A 14,340-nucleotide genomic window follows, 5' to 3' on the forward strand; every position below is an offset into this window, starting at 1 on the left:
GTGCAGGAGGTCAGACTAGATGATCATAATGGTCCCTTCTGACCTAAATATCTATGAATCTATGATATGTCCTGGAGGTTCCACTTAGCCCATAATTATGGTTTACCCTTGTACATCATTAATATTTTCTGTTGTGCACAATGTGTAACTAGCACATATTCAGTAAATATACTTGTAATTTTTTTAATCAAATGTTCACACAGACAGCTCTCTTTCCTTTTTAGGAATCTGGGTAAAAATGGCTTATCTAACAGTAGCATTTTATTGGATAAATGTCCACCTCCACGACCACCACCTCCACCATACCCTCCCTTGCCAAAGGACAAGTTGAATCCACCTACACCTAGTATTTATGTAAGTATCATCCGACTGGTAGGAATAAAAGGTTAGGGCTTTTGTAACTATATACTTAGCTTTTTAATTTAGATATGTATTGAAACAAAGTATCTTATTCAGAGCTAAATTTTACTACAGGGGTGCAAACATGTGAAAAGGCAGAATTTTGACCCCAAAGAGAATCTTGTGATATATTTACAAAGAAAAACACTGTAAGTGATTCAAACTGAGAATTCCAGTGTGATTGCTAAATTGAAACGAAAACACATTAGGAATGCTTTTTACATTTTTAGTACTTCAAGTACTGATTTAAAAAGTCAGACAGTTTGAGACACAACTCTCAGTAATAATTCAAATGGATTTATAAAATATTTTAAGATGCATTTCCATAGGATTACACAAATGTTTATATGAGCAGATAACTAAATGGAATTCTCCTGTCCATATCAAAATACAGCAAAGAAAATCAATTAAATTTGCAATAACAATATTATAGCAAAAAGTTAATATAAGGAAGAACCTGAGGTGTCAAAAGCTTTCATGAGAGATTTCCCTTACTCATGCCTACTTTCTGGTATGGCAGTATATTCTGACATCAGAATTGAGCAATGTCCCAAATTTTGTGTAAAGTTCCTTGGTCATGGAGGAGTAACTTAGACTCATACAGCATCTCCATAGTTTCTATCCACACAGTGAAATTAACATTTGCTCTGGAGACATGACCTATACTGACCCCTAGAGGCAAAATGTTGAAAGATTGGCAACAAGAGCAAAATTAGATGTAACTAACAATGTAGTAATTAAACATTTTTTTTAAAAACTGACTAAAATCAATTGTTCTACTTAATGGTAGAGACAATGTAAATGACATTTCTGTTTTAGTTAGGCAGTTTCCTTTTAACATTATCTAAAGGATTATCTTATAACTTTTGAAAATAGTCTAACAAACAGTATTGTCTTATTCTAAAAAAAAATTTGGTAGATTTGGAGATTGTACAGTAGAGGACAAAAATAATTCTGTGACTCTTAATTATTAAAATAACTAATTTCTGTAATATATATGTTCTTTGGGGAGGAACAAGAAATTAAATTAGGAGCTCTGCTGAGGTAAAAATACTGAAGGGATGCTGTAGAGAATACATGTTACTAGATTTTTGGATCTGTTGTCAAATACAGAAATAAACTGCAACAAAATTGAGCTTAGAAAAGCCTTGCACCAAAGCAGTCTGGACAGAATTTCTACAAGGGAGTAAATTATAATAAGTAATTTCAAAAGGAGTGAAATCAGTATTTAATGAGAAAATATTGTGTGATATAACTGCTAATTCACTGGAGTGCATGAAAATGGATAGCATTCCTGACCTCCTCCTGTTTTATTATTTGTTATTTTACTAATGAAAAGTCTGACTTCCCCTGAGACCTAATAATCCTTTGTTATTCACAGTTGGAAAATAAACGTGATGCTTTCTTTCCACCTTTACATCAATTTTGTACAAATCCAAACAATCCTGTTACTGTAATACGTGGCCTTGCTGGAGCTCTTAAATTAGGTAAGTTTGTTTTATACAAAAAAACAAAGCACAGGGTAGACTTTTTTCTTTCTAAAGGAATGTATATGTATGTAGGGAAGTTTGGGGAAATCTTTGAAGTGTTCACAAAAGTCAGTTTTATTTCCTTAATATATTCATGTTTGCATAACAAGGAATTGGAGTAATATGTAGTCTGCAAACTAAGCAGTATTTCTGTGGTACTTTAAAAGAACTTCGCATCCAGAAGCTCCCATTGACTTTAGTCAAGCAGGTGCCTAACCATCTGTTTCAAAACCTAACATGAGGCTTCTATCTTTGAAACTCTTTGCCCACACTGTTTTCTGCCTTAGTTTTCCCATCTGTAAAATGGAGGAGGATAATTCACCTGTATTGGTAAAGCATTTTGAGATTTATGGATTAAAATTTTTGTACTTCTTCAGTATGCTTATTATTTATTAGAAGTATTTTTTGTAGAGCCCAGGATTTGTCCGAAATACATGTTTTCAGAAATAGTAGATTTAGTCATATCTGCTAGTAAATATTTACTTAATCTAATAATACATATGTCCTTTTCTGAGAAGGACATTTTTAGGCAGTGTAGTCTCTTTTGGGCTTTTACAATCCTGTGTGGGGAAGGCTTTTTACTACATGAAAATATTTAATGTGAAACCTAAATAAACTGAGTTTTGTTTATTAAAGCTGAGAAATTACACATTTCCTTTTCAGGTAAAATATCAAATGTTGTGCTTCGGTATATACCTTTAGTTTCTTTTAAATATATTAATCTCTACCTTCCCAATGTATAATTTAACCTTTTCATTATACTGCACTATTATTTATGAACTGTATTAATGTTCTTTAGATCTAGGACTCTTCTCTACTAAAACATTAGTAGAAGCAAATAATGAACACATAGTAGAAGTGAGGACACAATTACTTCAACCAGCAGATGAAAACTGGGACCCCACTGGAACAAAGAAAATCTGGCGTTGCGAAAGCAGTAGATCTCATACTACAATAGCTAAATATGCACAGTACCAGGCCTCCTCATTCCAGGAGTCATTAAGGGTAAGTACATCTTAACTGTTTTATAAAGAACACAGTAATTCTGCAACCAACTTGTCCTCAGTAACAACTTCCAAAAAAAAAAATCATATCATGTTTTAAGGAGTCTTTTCCATCAGTTGATATTGGGAAGAAGGGGATTCCCATTAATGCTAAAGGCACAGCTAAACACATAAATTCCCTGTGAATGGATGGGCAAATAGACTATAAAGTGTTCCGCACAAACACCTTTAGTTTCTTCAGTGTAAGACTATTAGTTATCACTTTTACATACATTTAAAACTAACTTAAACTGATATATAGTAGTATGTAAATTCAGATTTAAAAGTTGTTGAGAACTTTAAAAATGCATTTAAAACTTTAAAAAAAACTTTACAAATAGTATTTTTACAGACTATTTCTCAATTTCCAACTGAAAAGTACTTAGAAATAAAATTTCTTTATTCAGAGTATGGTGATGTAATGTTTATGTGCTGCTTTTTAGAAGCCCACACGCACTGTTTTCCTTCAACTCAAGTGTTTGATACAGTAGAAATAATGTTATAGTTTCAGAAATATGTCTGTTAATGCTTTCCGTATCTGATATTATGTAATGGCATTCTGTGTTTATAATTATGTAATTGCCCATATATTTGGGAATGCCTCAGGTTCTAAAATTAATATTTTCTTTTTATAAAAACATTGTTTCAATACATAAAGTGAAGTGTTCATGTTTTTTTAAATACGTTTTTTGCTAACATTATCTAATATTTTAAAAAAAAAAAAGTTTTCTAGTTTTTGTGGCCCCAAATTCTAGTGGTGAGTACATCCTTGGAATTAACTTGGGAACTCCTGAAAGCTCCACACAGATGTGATCCTAGATACATGAAAATACTAAGCTAAATAGAGCAAAGAGTGCAAGGTATTTCTGACCAGCTCTAACTTAGAAGAGGTTGGGAAGCAGCAGTAACAGAGGGTCGAGGGCTGGTATTTTCACTTTAACCACAAGGGAAGTGGTGGTGGGCTGGGTGAGGTGACAAGGACAGGAGAACTTTTAAGTTAGAACTTGCACTGCTGACAGGAGAAACAAGAACTTTGTGAGCCGATTAGACCAGGGTGTTGGAACAGTTTGTATAGTGGGAGTGCTGAGAGCTATTGAACTAAACTGTAAATGCTGTATATGATGGAAACTACTTCAAACCAGGGGGTACGATAGCATCCCTAGTTCTAGCACTGATGATTTAGAAGCAGTAATATGTGGTAGGAGATCCAAGTCTGGATTTGTAGTTACAAGAAAGTGGAGAGGATTAATCATGGGCTGTGAGAGAAGCAGGCGAAGGAATCAAGGACATTCTGGAGGGGGTACATTGGGGGATTTTGATGGCACCTGGATTGGGCTGATCAGGGACACAAATGGGATTTTTCTAGATCTGCAATGGTGATTGGGGAAATGGGATATCCACTGAAGATTTCCGGCTGCTGTTTGGGGAAGTGAGCGAGGATTGTATTCTTCCAGATCATTCCAACGCTGTTGGAAGGTGGGGGCTGCCAGAAGCCTTAAGCCCCACTGGTTCTCAGGGCCATAAGGTAAGCTAGAAAGGGGTCAGAGGATGGGGCAGAATCTTACCCAGAGAGTGGGGTTGGGGAGGTGTGTGGCTGGAGCCCTGGTTATTGTCAGAGAAAGAATCTAGAAATATGCAAAGTATTTGAGATGGGGTGCTGGGCCAAACTAATATTTCTGTCAGTAGGGAAGAAGGGGAGTGAATGTAAAAGTGTGTGCATAATTTGCTTTCAATAAATTTTAAAATATAGAGCTAATCTGTTAACGTTCTCAACTCTTAAGTTTGTCATAGTGTAGCTGTATCAAAACTTTAAGAAATAGAAGGAAAAGAATGCATATAGGCTTCCAGAGCAGCTAATGTTTGATAATGCATATGAACTGGCATGTTACAAGAGGTCAGCTGGAAAGCCTCTATTGTCATTAACTTTTGCATGAAAAAAATTGCATAGATGACTGCAGTATTTTCAAATTAGATTTTTTTTTCTCTCTTAACAAGTTACTAGTAGCAAAGAAATGTAAAATGTACATGTTAAAATGACGTTCATGACACAATGTTCCTTTTCCTCTTTTATGGAAGTCAACAAAAACACTATTCCTATCTCATTCTTATCCCCAGTTTCCTCTAATCTTCAAAGCAACCTCTGGACCATCTCTAAAAATTGTCCATATAAAAATTATAGATGCAAAGGTTTTCATATTTTATTTGGTTTGAGATTAAATCTATTAATACTATATGATAAAGTGATAGGAAATGTCACGTTTTTGTTTTGCAGGAGGAAAATGAGAAAAAGAGTCACCACAAGGACCACTCAGATAATGAATCCACATCTTCTGATAAGTGAGTTAGGTATAAATAGTATACTTCTATAGTTTCTTTTCCAAAGGATATACTTCATATGTTTTCATAATTTTTACAGCTCTGGTAGGAGAAGAAGAGGACCTTTCAAAACAATCAAATTTGGGACCAACATTGATCTGTCAGACGACAAAAAGTGAGTCTCCATGTAATTTGTCATTTTTTATAGTTATAAACAAAGTTGAGCCAGCATGCCCACCTTTATTATTTATCTAGAGAGTTTCCTATTTTATTTCCTCACATTTAGGTTCCTGTAGCTCATTTTACTTTTTGTTGTTGCTGTTTAATAAAACTATACATACTATATCCCTATCATTGTCTGATATGTATTTGGATTTGGGTCCCAGTTAATCTTAGAGTTGCTTATCTTATCATTGGCTACATAACAGTTGTTTGGGCAGTTTAAAAGAAATGCATGTTTTTCTGATAACACAGCAGCAACACCACATTGCCATACTGGAAACACACATCTTTGCAAAGTGTTAGAATTCCCAACCCCTGAACTAACTATTTATTCGTTCCCAACCCCTAAACTGTATAATTAACTTATACAGTTAAATTCTTGGTGTTTTGAGGCAAGTAGATGCCAGTTGCAAAAGTTCTACAACAAACAGAAACAAATTCATGATGTGAGACTGAAAGTGTTTTTAAAGGTTGAGCTGCATGTTGTTCATAGAGAGAGCTTGAAGGAAAGTTAGGATTTTATCATAAGGCCTTGAGGCTTCTTAGTAGCATAATTGAGAGGAAAATAAAGCTTAGAAGACAAACCGCGTGTATAGCACCAGCACACACCCTTCCCATACAAAACATCCCTTTACATATCTCCTAGTCTGTGTCATTCTGTGTATAAAAGTAAACACCAGTCTGTTGTTCTCTCATCTTGTTTGTTCCCAAGGATTTCACACAGTATGGATTAAGACTTTAAAAATGCACTTCCAAAAGACTTCATCTTCTCTCCTAACTCTCCTTTCTTAGCAAAGAGTTCCGATGGGAGGCTTGTATTTTAAGAGACTATGCACACATTTCAAGAGAAAATAATGTAATTTGCTTCCATTGTCTTTTAGTATAATGCTGATTGGTACTCAGCTAGTGAGCCTAGAGAGAGAGACTAGTATTCGCTGGGAAAGGGGACTGGGACTGAAATGAGAATTCTTGAGGATTGGAGACTGGGGGCTTGTCTCCACTTACCGGGGGATCGACATGTGGTGATCGATCTACTGGGGGTCGATTTAGCGGGTCTAGTGAAGACCCACTAAATCGACCACCGATCGCTCTCCCGTTGACTCCGGTACTCCATTAGAATGAGAAGCATAAGGTAAGTCAATGGGAGAGTTTCTCCCGTCGACCCAGCACGATGTAGACACTGAAATAAGTTGCCCTAACATATGTTGACTCCAGCTACGTTATTCACATAGCTGGAGTTGTATAACTTAGGTCAACTTAGCCCCGTAGTTTTTTTAGTGCCTGCCCTAGGACTGGGACAAGGAACCAGAGGTATAGAAGAGGCTAGACTGAGACAGTGCAGGGTGGAGTGAACAGGATAGGAGGAGTCAAACTTTGGGGAAATGGGCAAAAGATTCTGCGTGCACCAAAGCATACTCCTCTCCAGAGCTCGGAATAGAACCCGAGATCCCTGAGTCTCACCATTCCTCTGCTGCCAGCAAATATCTGTGAAACCCATTGGTAAAGTATCTCATCCCCCAACAGAGGATAACGTACTGTTGCCCAAGTGGCAGAGGTCTGTATAGAGGATCTAAAAGTTCCAACCATACTGATTAACCACATGAGTGTCAGTACAGTGCCATATGATATATGTACAGTGCCATATTTGTTTCTGTTTTTTGTATATGCTTTTTTATAAACCTAGAAAACTACATGCACAAAACATATTAAAAGAACATTATTTAGATTGCAGGGTCATGAACTCATAAGTTAGCAAACATGGTCCGTCTGTGCGTATGTACAAAGACAGTATATCATGATCACATACTGTTATTTCCACAGGACTCTGTGTCGTTCAACATTTCCTAACTTCTGAGAGCTTGATTTTGCAACCTTAATGTTTTTTAAACATAGGTTTGTGTGTGATGTATCCACCCTTCATGCTCTTCATCATATCCTCCCATTTTCTCTCATAAGCTTAATGTTCACCCATTGGGCTCTACTCTTGCATCCCTATTTAATCTCCTGTACACCACCTTTTCTTCATTCCTCCATCCTACTCCCACCAGAATTGCTTCTCTCCAAGAAATCCTGATCCAAGGCTTGCCTCTTCCGATGCCTCTATCTTTTCATACTCTTAAACAGGAGTGGGCAAACTACGGCCTGCGGGCTGGGTTTGGCCCCTCAGTGCTTTGGATCTGGCCCACAGGATTGCAACCCCCGTGGTGCCACGGGCCCCGCGCTGCTCCCAGAAGCAGTGGGCACCACATCCCTGCGGCCCTGGGGGGCGGGGCAGAGGGCTCAGTGCGCTGCCTTTGCCTGGGGTACCTCCCCCGAAGCTCCTATTGGCCAGGAACTGGGGAGGTACCCACAGGCAAGAGCAGTGCGTGGAGCCCTCTGCCCCCCCTCCCCCAGGGGCTGCAGGGGCTTGGTGCCGGCCACTTCCCAGAGTGGCGCAGGGCCAGGGCAGGCAGGCAGGGAGCCTGCCCTGGCCCCATTGTGTGCCGCTGCTACCCAGAAGCCACTCCAGGTAAGCGGTGCCGGGCCGGAGCCCGCACCCTGAACCCTTCCTGCACCCCAAACCCCTGTCCCGAGCCCCCTGCCACACTCCAACGCCCTCCTGCACCCCAACCCTGTGCCCTGAGCCCTCTGCTGCATCCCTCCTGCACCCTAACCTCCTGCCCTGAACCCCCTCATACACTCCACACCCCCCACACACCTCAGCCTCCTGCCCCAGCCGTGCATTCGTGGCCCTGCATGCAATTTCCCCACCCTGTTGTGGCCCTCGGGCCAAAAAGTTTGTCACCCCTGCTCTAAAAGGTAGATTTTTTCTGATCAGTTAGCATCTGTCGCTGTTCTCACCTTCGGTAGCCTCACATTTAGATCCTGCATCTTGGATGTGTAGACTATAGCAATGGTGTTGGGCTTATCTTCTTGCTCTTTTTCCTCTTTGAAGGCTGTTCAGTTTGGGTTGTCCTATATCCTTTTTTCTCCAGGTAACCATTAAGTATAGACCCTCTAGTTCTCTCTGTCACAGTTCAGGGCAACTGCACCTGTATTCCCTCTCTATGATAGAACAAAGGCACCCACTCTCAGGCTTCCAGCTTCCCTAACTGTCACTTCTCTTGCACAGAGAGACACATCTCATTCTCTTCTAACCAGGGTATCCCCACTCTGAACAGTTTCCTCTGCCTTCGCTGTGGTGTTCCCAGTTGTGTCCAAGCAGGCCTGCTTACTTGCTCTTCAGAGACGGTTAACAGTGTGACTCATAGTTGCCACACAGCAATTTTTCTGCAAGCCAATTTTATTCTTAAAGTAAAAGCACTAGAGAGAAAACGTTAAAAAATAAAAGAACCTACACACATGCTACTAAGCTGAACAGAAATCACGCCAACCCTAATGTGGGCTCTGGCAGGAGCAGTCCTTCAGTACCCCATTTGAGGGGTTTCCTTGTGCTTCGGTTCAGAACAAGCACAGAGTCTTATGGTGCCTCAGCAGGTATAGTCCTTCCAACCCTTCCGTAAGGATTGGAGCGCTCTGTGGATCAAGGTTCCTGGCCATCTGCTGGATCAGGAAGAAGGCCCTGAGTCTGTTTAAAACCAGGCTGTTTATCCAAAAATCTTTTTGTCTGTTCTTCCCTGGAGAATCCAGTTTGAACTAGTATATGCCAGCCTCTGCAGGGCATGGCTTCAAAGGGCTGATAAGCAAAGGAATTGCATTAGCTTCCCCCTCCTTCTGAAGGAGTTGCATACAATTCTACAACAATACATACACAACTACATTTTAACCCATGGACCCCAAAGGTATTAAAACTAATTCAGTAAGGTTTATGTTAATCCCACAAGGTTTGTCTATGATACTGTCTTTGTGTCATGCTCTCCCCTATGAATGTTCCCTGAATGAATGCTTGACTCTTTTGTCTCTCAGCTAAGTCCCCAACTCTTGTCCAGAGTGGCTTCAGATTTGATACAGACAGCTTGTCTGATTCTTCTAGTGTTTCCTTTCAGTAATATCTTAATTTAACCTTCTGCTCTTGACTCAGTTTGCCACTAACAATCTGTTGTTCTGTTCACTTGGTCTTTTACACTACTTCTTTCTGATTTTTTTTTCTTTTGAATTCCTGAATGTATTCTGCAGAACTAGTTTCTTTCTTCTTTTTATCCTCATTGCAAAATGAGACTGGGCATTCTTTCCATAGAAGAGGAAAGAAGTCCTTTTGCAATTCTGGATTTCCTCTTGATCTATGAACAGCGAACAGTGCATAGCACTGCAGCTGTCCGTTGACTTGAATGAGGAACTGCCCAATACTAGCTTGTTCTTCATTTTAGTCTTCTTTAATGAGTGTTTCTCTAGCTGAAATGGGAAATTGTATTTAATGGCTAAAACAAAATATGCATATAAAAAAGATGGGAGAAGGAACTGTGCATGGACAGGTAGAACAGTGGTTGGGCTGATGGAAGAGATTGAGGACTCTAAATGCACTAAAGGCTGGTCTGTCCAGGTTAGGTTTTATTTCCTGTTAGAGGTGAGCTAAGGCTGAAATTCAGGCAGAAACTCTCCAATACTATAAAACCTGAATGTTGTAAACCAAATTAAGTTGCTTTTTATGGGATTTTAAATTAAAATCTCTCTCTATAATATACTATTTTAGGTCTTTCATTCCATTTTTAAATTAGTCTGACCATTATTCCATTCTGTACCTATGTGTGACATTCTTTATGTGCTGATTCATGCAATCTTCTCATAAATCCTCTTCCTACCCCCCCACTTTCTCTACAAACCAGTAAAAATCAATTTTGTTTAAATTGAATACATTTTTCTTTTAAAAAAGAAACCTATTTAAAATCAAATTTGAAATTGACAGCCTATGTTAAGGAATAAATTTACTGTAATCTGTTAAAATAATATTAATTTACATAAAAAAATTCAAGCAATATGTGTTTGCTGCCAAAGTTTTAAAGAAAGTCAAGGAACTGAACTGGTTGAATTCACTGGCCAAGCACCTGGAATTAGAGTTTGATGAAGTTAAACCAGCTTTGTGCTGCAGTAGCCACTTCTGTAAATGCAGAAAATATATTCTTAGTTTGAGTTTATTCAACTAGTTCAGTTAACTTTGAACAAGCTTGTCATTAAACAAAGAAGGAAAGCTTGGTTTTTTTTCTTTTCTAATCGAGGCCTAAAAAACCCTAAGGTCTAAGAGGATGAGATCTGCTAGTTCTAAAATCTTGAAGGACATGGTGACCCGAAACAAATAGTTCAGTTTCCTAACTACAGATAATACTTCCTTTGTTTAATAAATCGGTTAGTTTTAAATGCAAAACATGATTTTGATAACCTGACTTTTGTTTTTTGTGTATCCAGAACATTTACAGTATTTACATGTAACTAATAATATTTAAAAATACTTTTTTGTGCATTTTAATTTAACTAACTAACCAGTATCCATCCTAATGGAGTTTAGGGAATATCATGTGTAAAATTTAATCTAATAAATAGAAAATGGTGAATGACATTGAACATAAAATTAAAAATCTGAGTAAGTGAATGTTAAGCAGTATAACTGCTTAAATAAATATGCATAGATATGATGTATCCTCCTGGTTAGCAAAAAGAAGTACCAAATATACCAACCACTGAGAATCAACCTCTATTAGGAAAATAGATGAAAAGTAGAAATGCATAGAGCCCTGCACAGATACAAAATTTGTATCTGCATCCAATCTGCAATCGCAAAAATGGTCTGCGGATATCCACATCTGTGGATATAAAGCGGATACCCGCAGATTTGCAGGGCTCTACAAATGCAACACAAGGTTTAAATCACTTCAATTTAAATCAGTCTGCCCTACTGTAAACTTCTCTACCCAAGTTATTGGTCACTTTTATTTCAAAAATAAAATTGACAACCAGCAAGAGCTCTCTTCATCCCACTCTCTCCTTTGTTGTTGTTATATCACAAAATATACATAGCATTTTATAAATAGAATAATACAAATCTCTGTCCCAAAGAGGTTAGAATGGAGATCTCCCTATCTTCCTCTAACTTTTTGACTCCCCGTCCTTTTTGTTGTCTCTTTCATCTCAATTTTTCTCATATCTAACCGTTTTCTCTTCCTTCTGTCTACAAACAAGGCTTGAAAAATGTACACAGTGCCTACTTGCCAGGCAGAAATACACCAGTGTCCCAGGCCATGATCCCTCCCTGCAGTTAAGAGGAACCTGGATAATATAAGAAAATTTGATATTTAAAGACAGATATTTCCCATGAGTGAGGCTAAGAGGTAGAATGGGGAAATTATGAAAAACATAGAGTAGTTATCAAAAATCTAAGCAATGCTCTCCTGTCTCTAGACATTCCCCATTGATCCAGTGTCTGGCTAGGCTGCATATCTCTCTAACAGGTCTGCTCTTTGGGTTCCCTCTCTGACTTGAACCCAAAAGCTCTGGTCTCCCTCTGATTGGTTGCCTGCCTGCCTCCCATTGGTTTGAGGTCCCCAGTGTTTGAGCCTGAAGGCCTCTGTTCTCTGCTGAATGAGTCATAGGGTAAGGCTAGCCTGCAATTAAAAACCCACAGGTGGCCTGTGCCAGCTGATGCTGGCTCATGGGGTTTGGGGTAAGAGGCTGTTTCACTGTAGGTGTAGACATTTGGACTTGGGCTGGAGCCCCGGCTCTAGGACCCTGCGAGGTGGGAGGGTGCCAGAGCTCAGGCTACAGCCTGAGCCCGAATATCTACACCGAAATTAAAAAGCACCTTAGCACAAGCCCTACGAGCCCAAGTCAGCTGGCACAGGCCAGCCATAAGTGTCTAATTGCACTGTAGACATGCTGGTCAAGTTCTGTCTGCAACTTGTGTCTGATGACCCCACTTTCCAGATGGTCAGAACCCCTCACTGTCTCAGTCTGCAGTCCTCAGACTGCAGGGACTTTGTTCTGCAGTCCCCCAGTTTAGGATTGATGATTTTGTCTTGCTGTTGGTGAGATCTCCCCTTGCAGCTCCTGAAAGCCCCAGCCTCCTGCTAAATGGGTCCCCACATCTTTATTCCCCCACTGGCCATCTGGTTGCTCCTCCAGGTGACTGGATACTTCTCTTCATCTGCTGCCACTGTACTCCCTTCCTCTTCTCTCTCCCCCTCACCCCCCCCCATCTGTAGTCCAATCCTGATGGTCCTGGTCTCCTGCAGGTTGATTCATCAAGTGATTAAGTTTCCCTTTGGCTTGAGCCCTGATGGCATCAGGTTTACCCAGTGCTCTGTTGCACTGTTCTGGTCCACCTGGTCTCAGCTCTGTTCTGTGCTGCTGTCCAGTGTGCTCCAGGATCTCAGACATTTCTTAGCACTTTTGGGGTTGTCTTTCCTGCTGAGACAGTCACCTGCTGGGGTGATATGGGAGAAGCAGCAGCAAGTCTTGAACAGTGCCAACTGGTGCTGCAACTAGGAATTTCTGCACTTCGTTTATCAAAACATTATAGTCCAGGTAATCAGAGTGACAAAGGTCCCACTCATGCAACCAATCTGACTTTTTACTTGTCATGGCTATGCAGATAAGTGGATTTTTAAGCCCTTTCTATGGCTAAAGATCTTGTTTCCCCATCTTGAAGGAGGGGAAAAAACCTTTCCTTGATCCCACCTTTCTCTCCAAGTACCAACCTATCACACTGCTCTCTTTGGCTCCAGTATCCTAGAGCATGCTGCCTAAGCTTCTCCAGTTTTCTCCTGGATCTCCCTTCCATTCTGAGGTACACGTGCAGCTGTTTCCACTTGAGTTGTCATTTCTGTTCAGGGGTGAAATTAAGACCTCATTCCTCTTGTGCTAGTTCCCTAAAATTTGCTGAGATCCTGTGATCAGCCTGGGAGTGGGATCAACTTGTAAGTTCCTGCAGGGCCTCTTCGTTGTTAGTGGGGTGTGCTTCTCGTAATAGCTGGGAAACAGATTTTGTAACTGCTGTTTTCACCACCACAGTCATCCTTATCTCCTTAGTAAACAGACTTCATGTGTTAATTTGAGCAGGAGAGAAGAATAAGGATGGAATTCCACTTTCATATACTGATGTTGACTAGTGGGAATTCATGGTGGGATTTTTTTTTTAATTGGGGATTGTTTGCGGTTTAATGCATAGAGGTTTTATGTGATGTGTGTGCTGAAATTTCAAGTTTAAAGAATAGCAGGAATTTTTGTGACATTTCCAAACTTAAAGTTAGGGATCTATGGAATCTGAGACCTAAGTTTTCAGAAGTATGTGCACTCAATTGCACACCTAATGTGTATGCAGTTACCACAGTTGCATGCGCAATCACTGTAAACTAGGTATACAATTCTGAAATGTAATTTTCTGAGAACTTAGGCCAGAATGGACAGTTCTACAATTAAGACTTGGATTTCAATTAAACATTAGCATTAAATTGACATATGAATTGGTATAATTCCAGAATGAGACATTAAATTGTGGATGACGTTTTCTTCAAGAAACATGAAAACATGCAGTAGCAGTTTCTATTCCTGTAACCTATATGTTAACAGTTTTGTAAAATGCTGTTAATATAATTCCCAAAGTATCCCATGAACTTTAGGGATTCACAGTTGTTGATTTGCTGTTTTACTGCAGGTGGAAGTTGCAGCTCCATGAACTGACAAAACTTCCTGCTTTTGTACGTGTGGTGTCAGCAGGAAATCTTCTAAGCCATGTTGGTCATACAATCCTGGGAATGAACACAGTCCAGTTGTACATGAAGGTTCCAGGGAGTAGGACACCAGGTAAGTACAGACACTTTCCATGGAAAAAATCAAGCAATAAAGTCAAAAAGGTGTTAACCTGGTCACAATGCAGGTCCTATATAGTTTATGATGTGCATAAA

General features: G+C 39.5%; 1 protein-coding gene across 10 annotated transcripts in view; it reads left to right on the forward strand.

Moving 5' to 3' along the window:
* Positions 1 to 14,340, forward strand: part of KDM6A (lysine demethylase 6A) — a 279,893-nt gene that overhangs the window by 242,248 nt on the left and 23,305 nt on the right. For 7 of the 10 annotated variants that reach the window (XM_073359011.2, XM_073358944.2, XM_073358964.2 and 4 more), the window contains 7 exons: positions 225 to 354; positions 1,781 to 1,886; positions 2,728 to 2,933; positions 4,338 to 4,496; positions 5,244 to 5,308; positions 5,388 to 5,462; positions 14,091 to 14,239. In XM_073359011.2, coding sequence (XP_073215112.1) covers positions 225 to 354; positions 1,781 to 1,886; positions 2,728 to 2,933; positions 4,338 to 4,496; positions 5,244 to 5,308; positions 5,388 to 5,462; positions 14,091 to 14,239 — 890 coding nt within the window. The remainder of the gene's footprint in view (positions 1 to 224; positions 355 to 1,780; positions 1,887 to 2,727; positions 2,934 to 4,337; positions 4,497 to 5,243; positions 5,309 to 5,387; positions 5,463 to 14,090; positions 14,240 to 14,340) is intronic. The other 3 variants (XM_073358982.2, XM_073359031.2, XM_073358991.2) reach the window with 1 other exon arrangement.

The sequence above is a fragment of the Lepidochelys kempii genome, chromosome 1 (assembly GCF_965140285.1).
Source record: "Lepidochelys kempii isolate rLepKem1 chromosome 1, rLepKem1.hap1, whole genome shotgun sequence".
Classification (NCBI taxonomy): Eukaryota; Metazoa; Chordata; order Testudines; family Cheloniidae; genus Lepidochelys; species Lepidochelys kempii.